Source organism: Ischnura elegans, chromosome 6, assembly GCF_921293095.1.
Source record: "Ischnura elegans chromosome 6, ioIscEleg1.1, whole genome shotgun sequence".
Lineage (NCBI taxonomy): Eukaryota > Metazoa > Arthropoda > Insecta > Odonata > Coenagrionidae > Ischnura > Ischnura elegans.
The window spans coordinates 8,401,569-8,428,366 of NC_060251.1; the positions used below are offsets into that span (position 1 = coordinate 8,401,569).

The following is a 26,798-nucleotide window of genomic DNA, read 5'->3' on the forward strand; positions in this document are numbered from 1 at the left end:
TCGCAGCAAATATATTTTTATTCTTCAAGATCATTGATCAGTATCATCGAGAGTCCGGACTAAGCCGATCCGTATGACCGAGAGTCTACTGCATTTAGTATTTATTAATCAAGCTTTATTAGGAAAACTAGGTATTTTTGTTGAAAAAAAACGGAACGTATGGCATCACAGAATTTAATTCCTAGATTGCCGTAAAAACTTAATAAAACACACGAAATATTAAAAAATTATGACCCCCCCGGTGGAGTGCGCCCCCCCTAGCATTTGACTCACGAGCCGCCACTGAAATTATGCATGAAATAATAGTCACTTGGTAAGATTTAGCTAAGGTATAGATTCTAATATGTAGCCTCTTTTATATTTTCGTGCACTGAATTGTTGAATATTCTTTTATTTTCTTTCAGTCAAACTGTGACAATGAATACGTGCAAATTGAGCGAGGGACGTATCTGGACATGTTTCAAGACATTGTCAGCATAAAGACTATGCTTTTCAAGCTGAAAAGAGTACTTCAGGAGGTGAGTTAAAATTAGATATTCATTGAAATGATGAATCAAGGTAAAATGTTAAAAATGGGTTATTAGAAGTAGTTTTTTATTGTTTTTAATCTCCTATAAGTGGTCTTTGACCAGTACAGTTTCATAAATTTCTTTCATGAAGTGATTTTATTTCTTTCATCTTTAACAATTTACAATGTTTATTTTAGCTATCAATGAGCCAATGTTACACTTGTATTTGGGAAACTTTGTTCCAACGGACATTTGCTCACTCGTGTACATGCAGAAGTCTCTGGAAAGTATTGGGTCTAAATTACTGCTTTCATTTGATTAGAACTTGAAAAACCTCCATATTATTATTACTATTATTATTATTAGAGTACTTAAATTCTAAGATTGGTATATGTGCTGCAGCTATTTATATCTCCCTCTTCCAAGCTGGTTTCTTCGCTCCCTTGATGCTCCCCTTTCTCGAGTCCATCTATATCTCTCCCCAATATGTATATCTGGTTCTTCGTCTGGTGACTATTCCTTCAAATTTTCCCTCCATTATATTCATCACTTAATTGCTATATCTTATTACGCGGCCTATCCACTTGTGGGGCCTTCTCTGGCATGTAGTGTTCCAGGGCTTATTGAAGCTCCTCCCTCCCGAAGTCCGGCATCAATCAGCCCTGAGGATTCTGGGAAAGAATTCCATCAAAATGATGGTGAAAATGGAGAGCGTTTGGAAGCCCAAGAAAGATCAATAGCATCATTTTACCAGGAAAACATCAAATCAGTGCATATGTTCTACTTCACTCATGTTCCTCCCGTTTTCATCATCATGCCATTCTGGATTTGATGAGTGACGGATCCAGGATAGGGACAGGATAGGGGGCTTATGGGGGTAACTTCCCAATACTTGTGGGGGTCTGAGCAAAATTACCATTTTCTTTAGTGTAAATTGGATACCTAAGGGGGGGGGGGGCTCTCTGGATCTATCACTGCATGTGATCACATTAATCCAAAGCAAACAACCAAGAGTGTGTTTTACACTTATTACCATGTGAAAAAGTTCCCTTGGACCAGGAGTCAAACCACAGACTCTCTGAGGTCACGACACAGACCACTGCATTATCAAAGATCCTCAATTCCCATGGCAATTTTTGTGATGGTGCTTTATGTAAACTTCAGTTCTATTCATGTGGCAGGATCGTAATTTGAAACAAGTGTCTGAATGAATTATATTGGAATATTAAAGTCATTTAAAATGCTAACCCTGTTTCTATTTGTATTTCAGGCTGAGACTCTTAATCCATTTGACAGCTCGTTAAAGGTAAGGCAAAATATTCATTGGTCAATAATATTTTCATTTCTGTTTTCTCATGCCATATGCCATGTGATCTTCTGCAAGAGGGATCTTCAGAGAATTACAGAATCTTACAGAATTTTATTCTTTTAAATTTCCAATGGAATATATCTATCAAATCATTCATATTTTCTTTTTTACAAAGAGAATACATGTAACTTTAAGCTATAGTTAAGCTAGTAACTTATTTAAAGCATTTCAGTCAACATTTTTATTATGCGTAAACTGTCATCCTCATTTGTATTTTTACTTAAATTTAAGTGACTGTTACGTAATGGGTATTTTTTGGTATCTACAAGTGATTTATATTGATCAAATGAGAAATAGCTCAATTTTCCAGTTAATTTCTTGGCGTACAACTTTTTAATTTAATTTTATCATGTATAACTTCTAAAAAGTTAATTCACCTACCATCAACTTCAGTACAACATGTTTTGATGCATACCATGTAAAACATTTTCAGGTGTAATTTATTACGGGAAAATTGTGCAATGCCTCATTAGTTCAATGTTGAGGATTTCCACCATATCATGCTGCAAATCCTTTATGATATCCATGCATTGTTTTTGCAGAATGGGCTGTTCTACCACCTAGCCAATAGTGATCTTCCATCCACGATAATCCCGAATAACTTGAGTGAGGGGAATGGAGTTAGTTCGGAGGGTGAGGAGAACCAGCCGAACGGGAGGCTCGAAGCGCCTCCCTCACAGCCTCAGGAGGAAGTAGCCGACATGAAGAGACAGGTGAGATAGGGAGAGACTATCATTTGAATCACCACAAGTACTCTTATCCTATGAAATCGTGCTGTCCATTGTTTTCTCCAAACAGATAGTACCTCAGATAATTTGTAAAAGTATTCTACCACTTGAGGTGGGTTTCCTTGGAGCATTTTGCCAGTCAGCTCAGCCTCCCCACTTTGGACATCTCTCCTCAATTCACTATAAGGCTTACTCCCTTTCATTCTCTCTAAACATCCTATTCTATTCCTTCCCCATCCTTACATTCTTACTTTTAACACAGATTTTAACTTTCCTTTTCCTCAGTTGATGAAAGCGGTATTTATTCTGTTATTACCAATATGTTTTTTGGGCTTTGTGCCTATTTATATTTTGTGATTGCTTCCCAACTCCCTTTCATAAAAAGCTATTTTTTCGTCATTAGTAGGGTGGTCTTCACAGTGTGTAATTGCCACGGGATAAAATTCTCCTGGACTGGGAATTGAACCACGAGACCTTTGGCTTTTTTGCTTTGGCCATGAACCGTGGTAAATACCTAAGTTGCCATGGGAATGAAGGAGTGGGAGATAGCATGGTGGATGGTCTGAAAAGCCAAATGTCTCTCAAGGTTTGATTGTCAGTCGAGGGGAATATTTTCTCATGGCAAATATGGAATGCAAAATTCGCCGCCATTCATGCAGCAGAGTCGATGTTTTCCACATTGCTTTCACTGCTCTATCAGGATCCACAGTGACTCAAAGTAGCGACTTTTTATTCCCCACATTGGTTGGTCAGGATCCATCCAATAGGCTGGCATGTCCCACTTGCCTGCCGTTGGAATATTTTCTCGTTATCTCTTACATTTGAAAAGTATCTAATTGCCATTGTCTAGGTTTTGCTTATTTGAAATCCCATTTCCATGTCAAATTTATTGAGGTGCAGGCTGACCTTGATGACCTCTTTGAATTCATGGTCCTAATAACACTGTGAATGGGACAGAATTTTTGCATCAGCCCATTTAATGGTATGCTCTTCATTTATACTTTGTTCTGCCTCTAATTATGGATAAAGTTATCACCCAGTGCAAAGCCCGGGATATATTTTCACATTCAATTCATAAGGGAAAATCTTCCATTATTTATTGCTCTATGATTACTTGTCAATTTCCTCGTCCTTTGCAGTGAGATTGAGTGCATGCTAGACATATTTTTGATGTTCAACAGTCCTGAGAAGCCATGCAAGATTTGCACCCTCCTCTCTCTCTCTCTCTCTCTTGGGTGTTTCCTCTGATCATAGTTGTCATTAAGACAGTTATGGAATCTCAGGCTTGTTTGAGACTTGCTGAAGTGTGTTACTATGGCTAGTAATAATAATATTTATTTGAGTTATTGTTTTCTCTAGCTGAACCATGTCATGTATTTCTGGTGGTAGCCATGTAAGTCTCTAGTATGTTGTAAACTGCTGGTGTATTGAAGATTTTGAAATCTTTTGGATGTGGTGTAGTCAGGGAAATACTGTGCATTGGTCAGATTAGCCTCATTTACATACCTTTAGTCAAAACCGCACCATAATATGTCTAGCATGTCCCTTCTCTAACGCTCCCAACTCAGGATACTGACCATGAGCTTTAGAGTTATGAATTTTCCATAGGAATTGTGACTTATGGCTCTGAACAAACGATTCTGTGAAGCATATTTTATTTGGTACAATTTTTTCTCTTAGGTGGTATTTCTGCAGCAGCAATTAGAAGAAGTTAATCGTTCAAAGGTTTTACTCCAAAGACAGTTGTCAAAATGTGCCTGTGGTAATGGAACTGTGAATTGCTCTGGAAATACAAGTCCAAAGAAAGAAGCATCTTGCAACGTTGCAACTCAAACTGAAAGGGTAAGACTGCTTGTCTGTTTTCTTACCCACTATTACTAATAAACCTTTCACTTCCAAACATCGCTAAATTTATCATTAATAAATTTAGGCTTAATCTGTGAAACCTTTCCACAGTGAAAAATGAAATTAGTAATATTATCTTTTAATATATTGTAAAAGCAATTTAATACAATAAAATGAAAATGTAAATATTTTTATTTCTCATTGAAATAATCACTTATAGAGTAGTGGATTTTATCACATAATTTTTTTAAGTTTTGATCTTAAAACTATTTATACAATTCATATAAGTATTACACTTTTAGGTTCACTTATTATGTTAAATGGACTCGACCCAGAATCTGTAACATATTTACATAATCAGACCCATCAGTGTAGTGTGATTGTTCATGTTGTAGATCTGTAGTGTGATTGTTCACGATCACATTTGTATTTATACAAAAATCAAGTGCAGGGTGGAGGGATTGGGGATCAAGGAATTCTAGCAAGCATTGACTTGAGATCAGTGGAGCCTGCTTTTCCCTTACATCATGCCATGCATTGTTATGATGGCACAAAATCATTTTTTTTGGCCATTTATGAGATGAGCAATGTCTAAAGTGTCATCAAGACAACAACCCCCTGCAGGGAGCCATTTTTGCTAAATTCCCCTTCAAAAACTGTCTCAATTTGAATGAATTATCTTGTAATCGTGCATTTTTAGGGTTTTCAAAACATTAAAAATCACTAAAATAATTTCTTCAGCCACTCATAGGTAATATTCAATGTGAATATCTGACTGAAGCTCCATTTAATGCAAGGATGACTTGCTGGTACATGTCTGCTTAATTATTTTGTGCTAAGATCAATTCATTCTTTACATTTAGCTTCTAAGCTGGGAAATACATAATCAACATATTCCTAATAATTTGTCCATATCTGTTTACATTCTGGCATTTTTTATTTTTTTTTTCTCTTCAGATTCGTCCAGTGTCAATGGGTCCTATTTTACAAAACTGCCCAACAGATGGCAGTGGAGGTGGGCCGCTAGTCAGGTGAGAACTCTTTCTCTTATCATTTTTTGTTAAATTTTCTTTCATTTGGTAAATAAACAGTGTAAGAAACACACGTAACTTGTTGGAAACTGTTATGGGACTAGCAAAACTGGTAGCGAGCATACAGAAGAGCAGAGAACAGTAAGAGAATTGGCATTCTAGGAACTCTCTGTTCTGATATAGAGAATTTAAGTTGTATGTATTACCATTCTTAAGTTACCTATCTGCACCACCCATTTCATGCCTAAAACAGACGTTGTTTATCTTGAACATGCAACTGTTTCATTCTGGAACTTCATTTCATACTATAGTTCCGTACATGAAACCTTGGTTGAAGATCAATTTCAGATCTGACTTTGGTTGGGAACTGTTTGGGTGTTTTTCATGCATAGAATTAAATAAAAACTTTTTTAAGAAGTACATTATTGGTTATACCACAATATAGGTATATCACTGATTTGAGTTTGAAAGCTGATGGGTTGGTGGAGTGCTTTACTTTACCATGCTTTCTGTATGATAACTTAAAAAAAGTAATTGTTATGATTTAAAAATAATAAGTAATAACAGTTTCAGTTTAACAATTGGTGTGAGCTGCTGATACTATATGTATGATGCTTTGTAATTCACTCCCTTTTAATGTCTGTTTTTATGTGCCATTCAGTGTGTTTCTGAGTCTAAATGTGAATGTCTCTTTCTCTTTACCTGCTGCCTCCATTATGATGGGATTCAACAGCTTCAGGATTGGGAAGGTATTATCTGTGAACCTATTAGACTTTGTTTTGGGTACTCTCACTATGGCTACAGTTAACATACTATGCATTCTTCACCTTTTACATATCAGCGGATGTAATCAGCATTTCTTTCATCGTTAGGCCTTCGAATTTGTTAATTTACACTTCAATGTGATCAAGAGAATTTCTGTGATGTTGCTGATGTCTCTGATGAAAAGCATCTGGTATTTTTATTCAAGACTTTGCAATAACTCATTATTCATATATTAGTGTCCCTTTCTTTGTGAGGGTCTGTGATTACAGTTCAGCTACTAGCTATGCTGGCTTCTTACTTACCTTTTACTTTGTACCACATTACTGGACGAAAAGTTCTAAGTACATTTATGAATGTTGACTGAAAAATTTGCCTTAAGAGAACACATCTTTTTGTCTCAACTGGTTTTATATTGTCTTTCGTGGTTTGGAAAGGAAATCATAGGCTATCGTCTTGGCATTTGCAGATTAGATATGTGAAGCAGAGTATATCTTTGACATTATTTGCTTCTTTCTCAAATAAGAAAAGGGTGCATCTGATAAAATACATGGATAAATTTTTCAAAAATGAGATACGGGCAAATGTTGACCACAGCAAACTCATGTATTGTGAAAATTTCAAGATGATTGCATGTGTGTGAAGAAAGTCATCCATAACCAATTGAGAATGGTCGAGGAGGAGATGTGCTTCTTCTTAGGGTACGACGAGCTTCATAATGGGTGGAAAATATTTATAACAGAGGTTCATGATATAGTAATGGTGTGATTAGAGCTTTTCAGATTATAATTTTAGGTAAATATATAGACTACAATATTCTAATTTTCCCTGGCACATTTTTGTGCGGTTGATGCGATAGCTAACAAGTGAAGGTGCGCCAGTGACACCTCTGGATCACGTTCAAACTTTGCATTGTGATGGAAAATGAAATTTGAAGAGATACCCGAGTGATTTTGCTCAAGTGTGTTAAGAGCCTTAGTTTTCAAGATATTATTGATAGAAATTGCTTTTGAAATGCCTATATATGCAACCTGAGGTATGAAAATACTGCAATGTAATGGCATTTCCCTTCCTCATTCTTCATTGAGCCTTTGCAACATAGTAGAAGAGTCTTTGTGAATGTGAGTGGGGCTATGTTGCCATTTTATTATGTATATAGCTGTATTTTTGTATCACGGGTTGCATCAGTGTGTTGTTGGTGCTGAACAATGAAACTAGGTGTTTTACTACACATTCCTATTATTATGTATTCTAATATTATACCCTGGGGGAATGCTAAACGCATCACTCCAACAATCTTTCTACTAGCGCCCATGTTTCTATCCATAATATCTCAAAAACTATGGCTCATTGGATGCTCGAGCCACAAGGCCTACCCCTTCAAATTTCATTTTCATGCAACCTGAGGTATGAAGTGACGTTTGAGCCCTATCTGGTGGTGACTTTACTCTTACAAATTATTATTCTTTTGTGAAAATTTTCTATGTTGAAAAAACTTGCGATTTTTGCTTATTCCCATTTGAGAGTACATTATTATTTTGAAATTTCATCCATTCTGGTATTAACTGTTGTGCTGTTTTTCACCTCATCTCTTGGATATAGTTTGTGTGTGAGTGTTTAGATATTTCTGTTTTTGTTAATCATTGTGTAAAATGTGGCAACAGCATGCTATAGTAGTTTCCACCACATTTCAATTAAAAATACTGGATGCCCAAAATGTGCGTTGAATGTTTTTAGCAACAGAAACTTTTATTTGTACAAATCTTTCCATCTTTTTACTGTATCAAGTATGTTAATTTTGATGTGAGATTTTAGTGAAGAGCCTATGGACAATAACTTCAAAAAATCATTTATGAATTTTGTGCCTATGAAGATGTTGGATGGTTTATTTCCTTTCATTTTGCTAATAATAGCCCAATGAATTAATGCTTACTTACAAACCATGCATTAAATGCATATTTTTCATCTACTTAATTTTTTTCTTAATTAGTGGCATGAATATCATGTAATCAACCAGGAAAATTTACATTAACTTAGCTCGTACACTCTATATACCATCTATTTCAAAATTTTACTGCCTATAATCCTGCTAATAGTAAATATAAAATAACAATGTAATTTGGTGTCCAGTGCAGTTCCCTATGTTCTACACTCTGTTTCTGATATGGATCTCGCCTTCAATTGAGATCTTAAGATCCGAAAACCAGGTTATCTTCCATTGCATCGTGGCGAGCGCATCAAGAGTGCTTTGATTATCATTTCTAGCATTTTCTTAATGAAAAACTCACACATTTGGAATCTATCTAATCCCCTTAAATCACCAATGTATAGCTATAATGCCAAGAGAGGCCACAAAAAACTTAAACACAAATATCATCCTTCGTTGACCATTGCCTCCAGCCTCTTGTACATTCTCTTCCATCCTACATTCAAGATACCTATAATTTCCTCAATCGCCTCCATTCTACCTCTCTCCCTGTTGACAAAGGTATCATAATGGCCAACATTGACGTGACCTCATTTTACACTTCCATACCTCATGACCAAGGCCTCGCCTCCCTTCGACACTTCCTTGACAGTCGACCTGCACCTCAGATACTCAGCACTGACTTATTAGTTGATCCCTCTCACCTAATCCTCACTAAAAACGCCTTCTCCTTCAATGATAAATATTATCTGCAGATCAAAGGCTACACCATGGGAAGTAGATTTAGCCCTTCATACAGAAATTTATTTCTTGGTCTCCTCGAAGAATCCTTCCTATCTTCCTACCCACTTCAGCGCCCACATTCACTTTGTTGTATAGATGATATTTTCCTTCTTTGGCCTCATGGAGAAGACTAACCGAGCTCTTTCACTCTCAAGGTTCACTAGTACTCAAAGTAACACTTTACATATCCCTTGCCAACAATCCCGTCGCAAAACCTGTGCAATCCTCATCACCCAGTCACTTCCTAACAAATTTCCCACTTTTTGGCTTCCTTCCACTCCGTCCCCCAACTATACAACTAGTAATGTTATTTATATCCTTTTATGCAATTCTTGTCCCGCCTTCTGCATTGGTCTAACCACCACTTCACTCTACATCCGGGTTAATAACCATCGAGCTTCTTGCAAACCTACTTCCCAATCTGATTCGCTTCCTGTCCCTACCCACGCTTTTTCCCACAATTTACATTTTGATGATTATTTCCACGAATCCAGGAATTTTTGCCTCCCTCCCATCCTCCACCTCACTGCTACAATTGAAAATTTTGGAACAATCATGCATATGTCTGCATGCATAGTATTCAACCCCCCTGGTCTTAACAGGGCCCACTAATCCTTATAACCCTCTCCTCTTCCCCCCCCCCCCACAACTCCCCACCCTCTCCCTCCCACCCACTTATCCTAATCCTCTGGTCATCCTCTGTCAGTCCGCTCCCGTCTCCTTCCAGACAAAGACTGAAACGGTCGAAAACTCAAAACCTTACGTGTGAGTGTTCATTTTATTTCTGTTTAAGTTTTTTTTGTGGCCTCTCTTGGCATTAATTTATATTTTTGTGTGTAGTCATCTAATTATTTATTTGGAAACCATAAGTACCCACACAATATGTTCTTCTCGGCCATTCACCTTTCTTTGCAATCGAGTGAGACCATCCTGTTTTACATTAGCAGTGCTATGTCCCATCTCCCTCCCATTTTTCAGCTGAAGTAAGCAAACTCCCCACAGGCGTACTTGTGTAACACTTGAACATTCCCTGTGGAGTTATTTATTTATTTTTCTGACCATTCCTCCCATTAGATTAAGTCTTTAAGGTCATTTAATCTTTTGCTGTTTATTCCTGGTATTCCCATGTTCAAGTAATTGCTTCCCTGGCTATTTATTTTTAGAAATGCATAGGGTCTGATGGAAATGTTATTAACCCATTTTGACCCAGTCAATGGTATTTTCAAACGAAACTGTTTGTAACTGGGGAAAATATTTTATAAATGCATACAATTTTTGAAGTATAGAATTAGGCATAGGAAGAGACTCTCTAAATTGTGTAGAACTAAATTATTATTTATTGAATGTATATTCAGGGAAGTGGAATGATCTCTTTCAAATTTCATCATCATTTTCTTTATCTCCATTTCTTTATGAGTGATCTAACAACTGCTCTGTTTAGATGCATGTTGTATATTTTGGTGCATGGGTTTTTGGAAGATTGTTTGTTTGAAGGCAATAGAGGCCTAGGTTCTGCTCTTGTTTTACATGCTTGCAATGGTTGTGGAAATGCTGTGAGTATTTGTTGATATGTTGTTTATATCAGGAGACTGATTCCTTTGATTGGTATGGCAGTGAGTGGATCTCCTTGAATTTCAGTTTATGATTATATCACAGGGGAAAGGAACAGATTGCTTTCCTTACCAAATAGTACATACATAAATCCTTCCTTCCCTATTATCATCCTCACCCTATGATTGCATTTGAATACATTCTTTCTATCATAAACTCACACAATCATACCGTTGCTATCTCTTCTTAAATACCATGGCATTTGTTTCCTGAAATGTTTTTTGATGTGCAGCTATGTCAAGAGAAATTCACTGTTGGAAATGTTCACGCTTTTCTTTGAGCACTTGGCTGTTGCAATGTTCCCATAGTTAACTTTCTCTGTGGCATTTTATCGAAGTACGTATTAAGCCAAGCAATTAATGAACCTCAATTAGGCTTTCCTGGCAGGCTGTATAGGTGAATAACTCATGGATTGGCTAATTTTCTCCATTTTTTTTCTTCCAATGTTTTGTTGAGTGACTTGCCTATTGTCTTCAAGTGCATCTTCAGGGTTTCAAATGCTCCCTGGAGCCTGGAAGGTTATGAGCAAGTTGTTCACCAAAACATTGTGTTTACAAAGTTGCACAATTTTCCACTGAATTCATTGGGCAACGAAAAGCTTCATTTTATGCATTATGGAGTGCACTTTTCACGTAGTTTGATTTTTAGTAGGTGCTTTTGACTTACTTGACTTAATTCCGTCATTCCCTTGAGGGACGGAGGGCCAGTATAAAGGATTTCATCCATTAACAGTTCTGGGCCATAAAATTTTGTGCCACTGAATCTGTCTGGTTTATTTCATTTGTGTCAGTTTCAGTTTGAAGTTGAATTCAAGAATATAATCTGAGGTTTCAGGCGAGATGGAGTGGAAACGTGACATAATGAAGAAGCAGGAGCAATTTCCACAATTTTAAATTTATTGGTACTTCCGGTTTCACTTTACAGCACTAACCAGGTACTAACCAGGCATCCATGTACAGTGGCGGAAAAAATTAACGCAAAGCTCGTTGGCGTCTGAGAGCGGCCAATTCAGGAACTACTTGTCTTCCAAAATTTTGCCCTCGGAATGTTCTCATACAACCGGGATTTTTAAAGCAATATATCCCATATACCGGGGAAATATTCATGCCCTTCGCATTATGACAAGGCGCAAAAGATCCAGCTACGAATTCTTCGCCATATTCTCCGAAGTATGCTTCGCCCTCCATTCACCTAAAATGGAATCTACCTACTCTCGTCGGGACATCATTGGACACAGCCGAGATATTGGGTATTGAGACTGCCTTAGAACCCAATCGTTCCGGTGGTGTAGTGGGTAAAGTATCATGCTTCGAATCAGAGGTTCCACGGATCAAGTCCCCGTGACGGATGATTTGATGCTGCACACATACACTGTAAACATTTTTCTGATCTTATAACTTCGCAATACCTATCAATTGGTCCATAGGAGGTTGCATGTCTATTGAATTCTTACGCGCTAATTTATTTGTTGAAATTCAACCACCATATTGCATAGCCATTTGGGCAGTTGACTGTGGAGTGAATTTTGACTACCATTTCCGCGTGGTCCAGCACCGCTTCAAGGCCCCTAACTATTAGCTGTATGTGCAATGTGTCACAGCCTACTACTCCTCCCTCATTTCAAGGGAAAATTCCTCGGAGGTTCTGCAGAGCTGACCGAAGGCAGAACATCAAGCCGCCCAAGCTCAGTAGTTCTCAATCGGGTAATTTTGGGCGTCTGCGTATGTATTTCATCTGAAACATTGAGGAAATGGCTAAGTTATCAGAGGTTAAACTTACCCTCAAATTTTCCAACAAAAGGAGCATTACGCATACATTTTAAAAATATTTCATTACTATTATGGAATTATGAATGTTATTTCGAATCCATAGAAATATTGGACTGTTCGCGTTTTTCGTTATTTATTTAATCCCTCCGTCAAACTTTTGATTGCTTTTAGCACTCAACATAGGTTAAGGAATAGAATAAATCTCACAATCAATTATTCGAGGTAATTTTGCGTCAGAAATGCGGTTGTAAGACATTTATGTTAATTTACAAACTAACTTTTAAAAAAATAAAAATGATTTCTCATTAACTTTACCTATCAATGAAGAAATTTTATTCTTGTGATTACATGAATTACCATTCATTGCGACATCTTCATTTTATGGCCGAATTTTCAGTATTCTCTGTTCATTGAGGAGGAGCGATATATTTTTTTTTTACCATCCCGTGAATTATAGTGCGTGGTCAAATTTTCCCATTGTCTTATCAAAAAATATATTTCTAGTAAGCCACGTAATGCTTACAAAAAATTTACCTCATGTTCAGCATACATTTTCTTTTTACTTTATTACGAAGGATTTACTCCCATGATTGCTGCATAATTGAAATGTGCATCAAAGATGGACTTTTGAAGCAGTCTAAGTAGCAAAAGAAAAGTAAATGAGTTTAGTTGAGGAAATTAAATATTTTGCGGAAAACAATTCGGACACAAAAACGGAGTAGACAGGTAAATGACTGCAAGGTAAAGCATGTGTTTTACAGAGGGGAGGAGAATTATGCAGGAATTGATAAAGAAAGCTAGCATCAAAGATCGGATTTGAGTAAAAGAAGTATTCACTAGAATTAAACGAAATAAATTCGAGAATCGCCTAATAGCCTTGAACTGAAAACAAACAACTGATTTCTCGGAGGTGGCTCAATAAAGTGCTTTCATTCTGCTTTGAGGAACTCTATAGGAATTTTCCCTTGAAGGGGAGAGGAAGCGTAGGCCATGACACATCGCACATGCAGCTAATAGTTAGGGGCCTTGAAGCGGTGCTGGACGACACGGAAATGGTAGTCAAAATTCACTCCACAGTCAACTGCCCAAATGGCTATGCAATATGGTGGTTGAATTTCAACAAATAAATTAGCGCGTAAGAATTCAATAGACATGCAACGTCGATTCGAAGCATGATACTTTACCCACTACACCACCGGAACGATTGGGTTCTAAGGCAGTCTCAATACCCAATATCTCGGCTGTGTCCAATGATGTCCCGACGAGAGTAGGTAGATTCCATTTTAGGTGAATGGAGGGCGAAGCATACTTCGGAGAATATGGCGAAGAATTCGTAGCTGGATCTTTTGCGCCTTGTCATAATGCGAAGGGCATGAATATTTCCCCGGTATATGGGATATATTGCTTTAAAAATCCCGGTTGTATGAGAACATTCCGAGGGCAAAATTTTGGAAGACAAGTAGTTCCTGAATTGGCCGCTCTCAGACGCCAACGAGCTTTGCGTTAATTTTTTCCGCCACTGTACCTGATGATGCTGTAAAGTGAAACCGCTAGTACCAATAAATTTAAAATTGTGGAAATTGCTCCTGCTTCTTCATTATGAATTCAAGAAGATATTAGCCCACCTCCTCGGATCCTTTTGGTGGGATTTCCACCCTCGGTCTCAGCTTTTCTCCCTCAGCCTTTAAGTTTTCCACCTTCCGCAAAGCAGTGGGGTCTAGGCTCTTCTGCATCCTACGCATTTTTGGACTCTCCTGTTTTTGGAGCCATCGGCCCTTTTTTCTCCTGTAACCTTAGGTAGGGGTCCTTAGAGGGTGCTTCCATCCAGAGCTAGGTGGACCCTGGGTTTTTAACGAGGTTGTTTCTCGTCGGACACCTCCTTCCTGTCCCTTGCATGATAGGCCCCAGGTTGCCACCGGTTCAGTTGAGTTATAATGGAGGTGCTTTTACCAGCAGGAAATACCTAGGTGAGGGTGTGGAAGTGTTGGAGAGTGGGAGGGTTGTGGGAGAAAGGGTTGTTGGTGGCGATGGCCTCTAGAGGGGAGAGGGAGGAAATAATAATAATAACAATAATAGTAATTTATTTGTGCAAGGATCTACAAAAAGATGCTGTAGATTCCGTTTAATGGGTCCACCGGTTACTTGGGGCAGCCACTTAATTGGGGCAGATCTTGAAGAACAGAACCCAATAGAAGAATATCCCAGAGTATTCTCCGCTTAATTGGGACAGCATGCCGCTTTATTGGGCCATGACTCGGCGACATAGACTCTATATTCATGACGAAATTAAAAATTTTTGTTTTCAGGATACTATTTTTTTTCCCCTCCTTTGATTTACTCTCATTTTTCACAAATGTTCCCATTCTTGCCCTATTTTCATAGCTCTTGTTGTTATACTATGCACAAGAGTATAGGACTTTTCTTTTATAGGACTTAGTAAAAGACATTCATTCAGCGTCGCCCGAGGCTGTGAAAAATATTTTTAACTAAATTGTTATAAATCTTAAAAATTATAATAAATTACCTTAACTCGCTGTTTTATTGATCAAATTAATAGTTTAATAAACTTATGTTGCATTATAAACATTCTTTAGTCTTCTTTCTATCATTTCAACTTTTTGTTTATGCCTATACACAGGATAGTTCGCCTAATTGGGGCAAAGTGCACAAGTCCCGATGTGTCCCTATAAACCGGAATCTTCTGTGTAAGACACGTCACAAAAAAAGGGAGAAGGAGATTCGTACAATTTAGTAGATTAGAAACATATAGATGAAATGTTATGTACAAGTATGTATTTTCACATATAATATATTTTCAAAACATGAAAATGAAGCACTAGATCATGGAGTCTGTCAGGTATTCCGTAACAGAATAATAATTCTTTTCAAGCAGGAATGCCTTCAACTTCCTTTTAAAAGATACCAATGCCTCACATTGATTTTTTAAATGGTGCAGGAGTTTATTGTATGTTCGGAGTCCTATTTCTCTTGGACCTAATTTAGTTCTATTTGTCCTAAATGTATTATAGTGAAGGCTTTGCCTATTTCTGGTTTCTTAATTATGAAAACTGGAGTTAATGTCAAACATTTCTAGATTTTTACGTGTAAATATTAGCAGAGATAATAAATAGACACGTGGTAATGGGAGGATCTTCAAAGTTTTAAAGATGGGGCTAGAGGGAGCATCATAAGGTTTTTTTAATATAATTCTAATTGCCCTTTTTTGTATTGTAAATGTTTTGATGCGTGAGGTGATGAGCCCCAAAAAATTATGTTTTACGACATCAGGGAATGAAAAGCACTGAAGTATACGTTAAGTAAGATATGTATCGACATTAACAGAGTTTCGGGGGTGGGTGAGACAGAAAGGTTGCAGGGTGAGGTGGGTATTCTTCTGTGGAGAGGGGGAAGTGTGTGTTTGGGGGGTTTGGGGGCCCCTTCCCCTTCAAAAATGCTGAAAAACGACTATTTCTCGGGCAATCCTCAATATTCCCACCTTTCAACACTTCTCTCCTCCGTCTCCCCAATCTCGTTTTCTAAAGGACAAACTTTGTGAAACTCTGTAAACTTAAGAATGGTGTGGTCAGAAGGGGAGAATAATTTCAGAGGAAAATTGTGCAATATCTCACTTAAACAAAATATTAACAGTCTTCACCACATTCCTCCCTAAACCATGAATGATATTCTTTCATCGTGATTGATCATCTCTCACTTATCCTGGACCACTATTGCACAGTTTCAAATCTCCGTTTTTTTCTCTCCTATCTTTCGCAGCAATTTGAGTGAAATGAAGAGAAAGAGCTGTGAAAGTTCTTTGCCGAGTCCAAGGGGTGGTATGAGCGTGAATCGAAGATTGCCCGTGTCCACAGCTGTGTCTAAAAGGCCCGGCACTGTGCGCCACTGGAAGTGAATGCCGAAAGAGAGAGAGAGAGACTATTTTCATGTGCAGAAGTGTGAACTCGGCCATTATGTCGCCTGTCTTGCTCACCTTGGGGGAAAAGTGTCTGTGAATACGTGGAAAAATTGGGTGTTACCAGATGAAAAAATTCCGTGATTGGCCTCGCTGCGAGGATTGATTATTTGCCACTGATTTAGTCCTCAGTGAAACGCATGGTTTTGTGCTGTTTGGAAATAGTGTTTTCCTCATGGACTTAGTGAGTGCTTACGTGCATCATCATAATCATTTGAGGAATTACCAAAGCTTTTTGGTGCTGCAACGGAAACTTAATGAGGAAGATGTCTTTTGACCCCCCACCAACTCAAGGTATATTTTTTTTTGGGCTGGAAGTATCTTTTTTGCAGCGGCGTGTGGTTGTAAATGTTGTGTCGAGTCTCCCTTGGATATGATGCATTTCTGACCTCCCAGCCTAGTCCAATATCATATGCACTGGCTCCTGCCACCGCGCATAACGAGAATAAGGATGGGACTTATTAGTGTTCCAGAAATCTCTGATCTCATGAGCGTGTTGAGAAGGTTTTTTCCTATGCATAGCACAAGATTTTTATGGGAGAAATATATATTCCAATCGAATTCCTCATTGTTCATTTCTGGAACCATAACATATGTTTCAGTCATTCCAATTATGCTGCTGTTTAGTGCAGAATCATAGGAATATATTCATATAAATTTATGTACATATATTGATTTTAATTGTTGATGTATTTTTATTATAGACTGAGTTCCCTTTTAAAAACTTTCTAGTTCAGGTTTGAAATTACCTATGGATTTTTTTGCTGTGATAAGAGCATTTTAAATATGTACCACGATTTTTATTGTATATTTCTTGCCTGTTAATGGATGTTTTTTTAATTGTTACGCATCTATTTTCTCATATTAATTTATATAACTTGATATTTTTCTTTCTGGATGAAATCGAGGGAGAACATTTATTTGTTTTCTTACTCTAAGGTACCATAATGTAAAATCAATGTCATGTAGGTTGTAACCAAAGCCAAACGCCTAGTTTAAATAGATTTTAATCCCCCAACATTATGTCGCCACTGATCAAGAGGGGGTGCTTGCATATGTACCTCCTCCTCAACCGGTATTTTTTGGTGGCAAATTACTTGGTTAAAACGTACACCATTTTCTCAAAATTTTCAAGATTTATAAAATAAATTGTTATCAATATTTGCCTGCATCTCAAATGTGATAATATTACCCATCAATTATTTTTTTCAAATATAATATTTTAATATTTGAGATACAGAGAAATATTGAACAGGGTCTAAGCTGCTGACCGTGGAAATTTGAACATGATGGCAATAGTGCAATGTGAGTAATCTGTCACCAAAATGACCACTTGATAGGGGGGTATGAATCCTCTTAAGTACTTATAATGAGTGACATGCGGCTGAAGCAACAACTTAATTAAGAATGTGTGGTCTGTTGTTTGAATTATGTTGATTGTTTGGGGCTGTTTGCATTGGACTTCCATCAGACTTGTATCATTATCAATGATGTTAGAATGTAAAAATGCTTTTCTTGCTGATGAGAGCGAGGCTGCTAATCAGCTCATTTGAAATTGGGAGACGTAATGATAATTAGCCCTTAGGCTGCGGGAGAACTTTTATAAACGTTTCGTTTTTCTGGGATGGTTTGGGGGAGTTGAGCCGTATTAATTAGCAATCCCTGCATTGAGGATGAAGTGCACTTGAGCTCCATCCTGTGCAGGTAGCAGTAAACATTTTGGGAAACTGAAGAAGGTAGTCGAGCCATGGTCAAACGTTTAAATGCGTCTTTCCGCAGTCAGCGTACAAAACGTATAAAAACATTCCCAGAGTCTAAGGGTTAAATAACTCCATTTTACATTAATAATGCTTTTCCGAAAACTATGAGCCTTTTAAAAATATATTCAAAGTACCAATTCCTTCACTGTTATCATTCGTATCATTTATAAATAGTGGCATGAAACATGTTGATTTTATTTGTCATTTTTCAATTTTTATTCAAGATCTTAATCACTAAAGGTGGTTAATTTCTGATGGAGGCAAGTGCTTCTGGTCCAGCAGATTGAATCAATATAAAAAAGTATTTTACATTATTAATATTATTTACAGAATTTTATTGTATTTATTTTTTAAATTAAGTGGCTGAAAATTAAAAAAAATAACATTTGAACGATATTTTATGATGGTGTTGTGTGTGTTTTTCTGTGGATTTTAGGAATTTAATAAGCCAAAGTGTGTTGTCTGTGTCGAAGGTGTTACGTTGTCATAGGTATTTGTCAAGGGTGACCCATGCTATTTTTTTTAGGTACGCTGGGGTGTGTGAATATGCAATGAATTTAATTCCCCTGCTTCCAAAAATAATGGGGAACTTCATGCATAATATTAATTTTTATATAAAAATACTAAATAAGATACCAACATTTCTCCAAGAAGAAATCATTAATCATGGCTTTGGACTATATAGTATATGGAAGTGAACCGAATTTCACTGTTTCAAGTTGGCATAGATTACCTCAGAAATAATGCACTATGTAATCAACTAATGGTCCTTTCTTGTCTTAATATTTATTTTCTTTATGATTTATTGTCATTGAAGCACTTGTTAAAGAACGAGCAACTATTTTGAGGCATTGACCGTGGAATTTTTCTAGAAATTACTACTGCTCTGAGATAGGAACTTAAGCAGGAAAGAATAGGCTTCAATTTGAAGGCATTCCTTGCTACTAGAAAAGCATCATAGAAGTTATTATTGCATGAATATGTCATGTGTCCACTATGCCTGCTGGATGAGGTGTTGAGTGTACATGGAATGTTCATTGATGCACACTTGCGTGGAAGACATACGTCTGAGTGGAAAGTTGATCATTTGGAGATGCCATCTAGTAATCCAAATTCATGTGTAGGACCCTAAGAAACTGTGATTAACTGATGTTGTTTTCAGGACTAGTCAGTGAGTGGAGAGATTGAGGAAGGTGTTTGAATTTTATTCGAGTGTTTTTGTTACCCATTTGACCATGGGCGTACTCTGTTATCGTTTCATTGCACACCACTATGAAAAGCACAAATAGTTTTGTTTCAAATGACCTACTCATTAATGGAATAAGTAGATTTTGTCTTCATTTTTTTATCAGTCATGACTACTTGTGTAAAATGGTCAATCGATAACTCTTCTCTTTTCATTCCGTATTGCAGGGGAATGGATATGTATTAATTGTTAGATGAAAATTCCGTTATTTAACTTAGATCTGGAGCTTTGGCAGTAAAATTTTCATTCCTGTCAATCATTGCTTTCAAATTCTTATAAGTTTACGGTTTTGCTGTGGTCGCTCGAAAATCTTTGGAGAGCAATTGTAATACTGTGCATTTTTCAGTAATCTGACACATATGCAACCGTGACGTGGCCGGATTATGAAAATTGTCTGATTATTATTTGAAATTTGCCTAATTTAAAAAAAATCTAATTCAGGAATCAAAATGTTTTTTTCCTCTCCTCTCGTTGTGATTTAAATACGAGTCATAGTCATTTCCTTATGTGAATTTGTTTTCATTTCCCTCTACATACAGTGGGTCACAAAGCAAAAATTTTCATACAGTTTATATAAGAATAGTAGGTATGCCTGGGACAATATTCACTGTTCATGTAATGAAAAATCGTTCATTTTAATCTGCCGAAATTATTTTTGCCGATGGTAGGATGCCAGCTGAGGTTGCCCGGTTTCCTGGATGTGTCAGATCACCACAATGCCTGATTACTGAAAGTGAATTGTACTAAACCTTGATGTTAAGATGTGAATTTTCACCTTGATTAATGATATACCTTCAAAGAATTTCTTTCCCATCAGGTAACCGAGCCACCGGTGACTCATTGTTAGATGTAAGTGGCCTGTGGTTAGGTAGTCATGACATCACCTCATCTTTGAGCTACTTTAGCTAGATTTCAGCTGTAACTTTTCTGGTGACAATATTTGAATCAATTTCTTAATATATTAAAGAATGATGCCCGGATCCAACTTAAATTACTCTATCCATCCGTGATGAGATATTTTTACTGTAGGCCTTACAAACCCAAATCAGTTAATTGTAGTTATTTTTGAGGGAATAGTTTTTTGATGTTTCATCACCCAAAGTTGGCTCAAGAACCTTGGTTACAATTTACAATTCTGTAACATTTTCTGTGAGAGTTATGTTTAAAAAAATGTCCCATTTGAACATTTGATTTGGTTTTAAGGATTTTTTCTGCGCGTTGGAAAATTGTTTAACTGTCCTTGTATCAATATTTCATTGTATGAATTGATAAAAGAGAAATAGAAGCTTACTCAAAATTGTTCTTTGATCATTTTACGTGAAATTTCCATTTGCAACGCTTGTAATAATGATGGAGTCATTATTTTTAAGCTTAGTATATCTTGCTTTCATAGGGAACGGCCAGTCAAAAAAAATTGGATTCTTTTGAAAGGGTAAGTAACTCAAGCTTAACTTAATGGAATTTAATTTGTGATAAAAATTTACTTTGGAGTGTCCATGCCCATTAAACACAATATCTTCATCCTAATTTTGGGGGGAGAGTGGTAATCCAGCCCCCTTGTACCTCTCACCGTTTTCACCTCAAGTCATAGTATGCGTAAAGTCTTACAAATAGTATTAAATTTAATAGGGTCAGTGGTTTAGCCAGGGGGGGGGTCCGAGGGGTCTGGACCCCCCCCCCCCCCAAAATATAAAAACACAATTAATTTCTTTCATAAAATAAAAGAAAATGTTAAAATATCATGAATTTAAAAACTTTTCTTAAACAAATTAAGTTTTTTCGATTATGAAAAGGGTCAAAATTAGTTTAAAACCCATTACTTAGTACTCTGTTTTCCAAAAAATTTTCTCCCCTGGTTTTGGACCCCCCCCAACGAAATTCCTAGCTACGCCACTGAATAGGGTGGTTTCCTAATATTTTTTTACTGGAATCAAATCAAAAGATTATTTCTCCTGGAGTGTGTATTTCATGCTTTTAGATTTTTAAATGACGATATCTATTTTTTGCTGGCTGCTTTGTATATTTAAGCCAAGTGCTAGCAGGTAGCACTTGGCTTAAATAAGGATTATTAATACCTTATCAAACGAAGGAAACTTTCCGACCTTAGCCAATTTTAATAAGTGATTATGAAGAGATGTTTCCCTGAGCACTATTTTTTTTATCCCATGCATCGAAAATTTAGGAAAAACACACAAAAATAGAGCGAGAAGTTCGCATTTGTAGCCGCGGGGCGCTGGCCAGAACGTCCCAATCCATCACCATGCAGTTATATGAAGAGTGGTAGTGGTGGGAACTGCTCTTAGACCATATAAGCAGTTGCTTATATGGACCAAGGGGCTGCTGGTGCTATGACGCGTCTAAGCTTTTGCCTTATGGAAGCCTTGGGATGCCATCCGAGCATGCGCAGAGCGACGTATCTAGTGAGATGACATCGCCGCTACGGCTGGCGGCATAATAATCTGTCATCTACTTGGTGCTGCAGTGTTGCAGAATACCTTGTTTTGGTTTAAATTTTATTACTATAAATATTTAAATTATGTTATTTTAAATTAAACAAATTTAATGCCTAGATAGCCTTAAAAACTCACCAAAATACACAAAATATTAAAAAAATTTACCCCCCCCCCACCCCCCGATGAAGTGTGCCCCCAGGGAGCATTTGACTCACGAGCCGCCAATGACTGACTCCTTTAAATTATACACTCTCACCACTCTAAATCGAATGACATGCTGAACCATTGGCGCAGCAAGGGGGGGTTTTGGGGGATAAACCCCCCCCCCCCCCCCCAGAGCTCAGAGAAATTTTTAAGTTTAATCCAATTTACTTAGTGGATTAGTATTACTTATACCATAGTGTTAGGATCAATCAAATATCTCTCATAAAGCGGTAAAACTCGCCATTATGAACCATTAATCTTAAAATTTTCTGGAGGAGGGCCCCCGCAACTCCCACTTACCCTGGTGGGTATGCAATACCCCCACATCCCTAAGTATTAGTTGCACCTAAACCCCCCCCCAGTTTTCATTCCTAGCTGCGCCCCTGTGCTGAACAACATACTCATCACGTTTTATTATATTCTATCATTAACACTAAATTGTGTCTGAAAAGCGCCTGTCACCCGCGGCTAAAATATTGGTTATGATACATATGAATTGTACACTTGTTTCATTCAGAAAAATACATTATTTTCGGATTCATTCGTTTGTACAGTCCCATGAGCAAAACTCAAACCACTGGAGCCTAAAATGCTCTTGTCTGCCTCGAATTGGCAATGCCACTGAACTACGGACGTCTCGGAGAGCAACAGATACGTACTCCGGGTTAAATAGGGGAGCCTTTTCTTCCGTGCGGTTGAATGAGAGTGTGTAGCTCAACGAGGGTGGGAATTTGACGAGCAAAGTGATTTCTATGATGGAGTGTGTGTTGGATGGAGTCCTGGCCTCCGAGCCAGCGTGGATCCATGCAGTGACGTATGTTCAAGCAAGGAAGACGAGGAGGTTGATGGGTATCTTGCGCCACCTATGTGGACGGAGAAATCGCTAGGTACGCATTCACTCACACTACGGTCAGGGCCTTTTTGAGAATGGGTTGTAATTAGGGATGGTCGGATCGGATACCTCGGATCCAAATATCCGCCCTTCATCGGATACCTACATCGGATCCTAAATCGCGGAAGACATCGGATCTGGATCCGAAATTTTAAATAATAGCTTCAGCGGAATCATAAGGGTGGAAAGAGTTCTGATTCTCTCTTCGAATGCGCCGTCGCACGCAATTCTTGTCCTACTCATGAACCGTTTTGTTTGAAAGCTCTCGCAGAGGTTACGTAGGAGAATTTCAGCCGTGGAAAATAAAAAAGGCAAAATACGACTGGCACATAGTGTGACTCTTCCTGAGAAATTGAACAATCATCGGGGAATCTCAGCGTCAGGAATTTGAAAGTGTGTATGGATCCGAAAATATGCGATCCAAAAGATCCGGCTCCGAACATCAAGGATCCGATCCGTGTCCGGATCCGAAAAAAATCCTGGATCCGTCCATCCCTAGTTGTAATGCGAGCATTTGCTGAGCAGTGCTAAGTTCCCAGGATTGTTTCACCCGCATTGAATTGTTTTGAGGATGGCGTGGCCGAGAAATCTGCAGTGGACAGCAATCTTGGTCCACAGAAATGATTTCAAGGCGTGATACTTCGGTGGACAAATGGAGGTAAGTACGTCGTTCCCTCATCCGTCCATTTAATGCTTGAAACTGCGCCTCACTTGCTCAGTGGTTTAACCATGGCAGGAGGAGGAGAGGTAAACCCTGAGGTTGGGTTGGATAAGTAGGGGTCATCGTTACTCAGCCAGTGGAGAGGGGGGGGCAGTTTCTTTCCCGCCTCCACCTTCGCGGAGTTTTATTTGAGGTGTCCGTGGGTTCCAGGTATATATATCTCGCGAGATAAACCTGGAACTCTTCGATCATTAGCCAAGCGCTGCTATTAAAACTTTTGCAAACGTAATTTCACCGCAGGTAGAAATACTTATTGTAACATGCAGTAGCGGACGCAGAAAAAACTCAAGGGAGGCGCAAAAGATATCTTGAGTTACCTTTACTTTTGTCGTAATGACAAATAATAATTAAGTCACATTCCAAGTTTAAGAAAGTATAATTTAAACTGATAGTACGCATATACAAGACAATGCCATCTTATGATATTAATAAAGTTATAATTGTGGTTCTGCAGGGGGCGCGCGTCCCCCTCGCCCATGTGATTTATCATACTCATAGTGAGCTTTGCCTGTCTTCTGTTTGCTCTCGGGATGAACTTGAAAAAGCTCTCTTGTCATGACGACTTTGCTATAGGTAGGTATTATCCTTATGCGTGCGATGAGTATCTGTTTTGTGCGATAGTACGAGCTAACCGAGTTGTCTCTGAGTATATGGAGTACTTGTTTCCTAGATGCCTATCCACCCACGTGAAAAATCATCCTGCGGGAGATACCCCCTCATCAAGAGGGGGTATCTCCCGCATATCTCCGTCATTTCGTCCTCGAATTTTTTTAAATTAACCTTTTTAGAACTTAAATTAAGCCTAATTTCATATGATATTTAATTAAAACATCAGCCCACTTTACCCCTCCCCTTATAGATACGACTCACAGTGGGCTGAAATCGAAAAAAGCTGGCCAAAAATGATTTTTTTCACTTTGTAATTTGGAAAAAAACTATTATATTTTCAAATTATAAAATGATCAGTGACCACATAACTGAAATAATTTTATTTATAACTAATTTTTTTAAAGCATGAGACATCTGTCAATTTAATGAAAAATGATCGCAAAATATTTTCCCCATTTTTTTTTTTTTAATTGACTGAAGTTTTTTTCTACTGTTGCGTTTTGTTTAAAAATGCCTAAATTTAAATCATTACATAATAGAAATTAACATTTTTAGAATCCATTGTAGTGAAAGTTTTAATTCTAGCGATAATATTTATAATTTTTATTTAAACAATTAAAATGTCATATTTTTCACGTATTTTTAACATAATGTAGAGAAAAACTTGATGTTTTTCACTTTGCTTCACGAAGTGTTTAGCACCACATTATAAAATAAAGTGTCAGCTTTAGTTATCAATTGAAAAATCCTGCCCCAATTTGCCACCCCGCCTCTCCCATCAAGTTACGTGCATGAATGTCCAACCGCCCGACGCGGTGGTTAGATGCTAACCTTTGTTCAGACTTAGCTGTAGTCGACGATAATTCGCTATAAGTGAGGCGAAATTACAGTTATCTACACTTATATACTCTGTATACATTTAGCATGCCATATTAGTCTTATTGTTCCAATTTTTCCAAGGGCACATTACGATTTCCTTCATAAGTCATATAATGGACTCAACGATTGCCCCGACAAGTCAGATTCTTGTCCCGGGAAGCGGGCGGCTGCAAAGAATTATATATTAATTCTTGGAAAGCCCAATTCTTAACACTACACACTTGCATATTCTGCTATCCATACTCTTCTAGGCCTTTTATAACTCCCATCAGCTCAAACACTGGAAAGGGCACACGTGTGGCGGAGCGCCGCCCGCGCAGTGGCGGCGGGCACTACCCTGCCGACCACGTTAATCCCTATTGTACCCGAAAACCCAACCACCGTGCTATGATTCTTATCTGGCGTTAAAGAAGTTCTGTACTCGTTTCATAACTGTCCCTTTGTAGAAATGCCGCTTATTGCTTTATTGCCTCGATCTATGAAAGGGTTATTGCACTGTTGAGGATCGCTTCCCTTCGCACGGGGTTTTCCACGAATGCTTCTCCCCAATTGGTTGAAAACTATTCTCTTCCACAATTTTACCGAGAAAATTAGTCAGTTTGTCTTCGTGAGTGCGAAAGGATGTGCGTGCTTGTGCAATGGAAGCGAGGAACGAGGATTTTTTTTCCCTATATCGTGAAATTTCATCGTTGAGGCCGAACTACCACTAGTGAAGGATATCTCGGAACGATAAAAAGGTACGTTTTCCAAGTAAAATATCTCTGTGATCGTGTGTATTATTTAAGGAAATATGTTCTAATTTCGCTTTCCTTACGCGGTAATTTAGATTATTAATATTTCGGATGAGAGAAAATGGAGCGCATGAAAGTAACCCGCAAAGAAATACATGACGTTATTGTTAATGAAAGTGGAAATTCGCTGTCGTCAAAACGTGAATTGGCCCTTCAAAATCTTTAAGATAAGTTAAAATTGGGGAAAGACGAGAATACAAAGGAAATGTTGAAGAATGTCATGAATAAATACGTTTTCAATGGGTATATCCAGATATGGAAAGAATGCAAGAGAACCAGTGTCAGGTTTGTAGTAAAATTTCGATGTTGTTTAGAGAAGGATATACCGCTCCCAACATATATGCATGAAGCTCTTCTTGAGACTTCTTGTTAAAGCATGGTCAAGGCACGACTAATGATGGGAACACTGCCCGACGTTTTTTTTCTGAACCTAAGCTAACATAAAAAATTACCGGTATGTTTACCACCCTGGGTTGGGGGAAGAGGGGGCCGGATTGTGGCCTCATTCAACCCAGGTTAAATAAACTTAAGTCAAGTCAAGTCATCAAAAAGTCATATTATATAGATTTTTATTTATTGATTCCAAAATTTGTGATAAATATTTAAAATTTTTTGGAAGAAGGATTTGGTTAGGACTGTTTTTCCTTTTTAAATAGGCATTAGCGAGGAACTCATCTCAAGGTTTGCATCTATTTTAAAAGCTCTGACATCTGGACTTGAGATAGATTACGCCAATTTCAGCGAGTACTGCTCAGAAACTGCATCCCTTTTTGTGGATATGTATCCGTGATACTACATGCCTCCCACGGTGTACAAAGCGCAGTTTCATGCAGCATCACTTGCCAAGGCAGCAGTGCTTCCAATTGGCCAATTTTCTTAGGAGGGCTTTGGAATCTCTCCACAAAGATATCAGAAGATTTGGAGCGCACCACACGCGAA

At 37.8% G+C, this 26,798-nt stretch overlaps 1 protein-coding gene across 4 annotated transcripts in view; it reads left to right on the forward strand.

Moving 5' to 3' along the window:
* Positions 1-20,607, forward strand: part of LOC124160748 — a 327,883-nt gene extending 307,276 nt beyond the window's left edge. For 3 of the 4 annotated variants that reach the window (XM_046536756.1, XM_046536757.1, XM_046536758.1), the window contains 6 exons: positions 405-518; positions 1,780-1,815; positions 2,421-2,591; positions 4,287-4,448; positions 5,409-5,482; positions 16,109-20,607. In XM_046536756.1, the coding sequence (XP_046392712.1) occupies positions 405-518; positions 1,780-1,815; positions 2,421-2,591; positions 4,287-4,448; positions 5,409-5,482; positions 16,109-16,244 (693 nt within the window). In that variant the 3' untranslated portion in view covers positions 16,245-20,607. Of the gene's footprint in view, positions 1-404; positions 519-1,779; positions 1,816-2,420; positions 2,592-4,286; positions 4,449-5,408; positions 5,483-6,215; positions 6,232-16,108 lie in introns of all 4 variants that reach the window. The other variant, XM_046536759.1, reaches the window with a different exon arrangement.
* Positions 20,608-26,798: the final 6,191 nt, after the last annotated feature.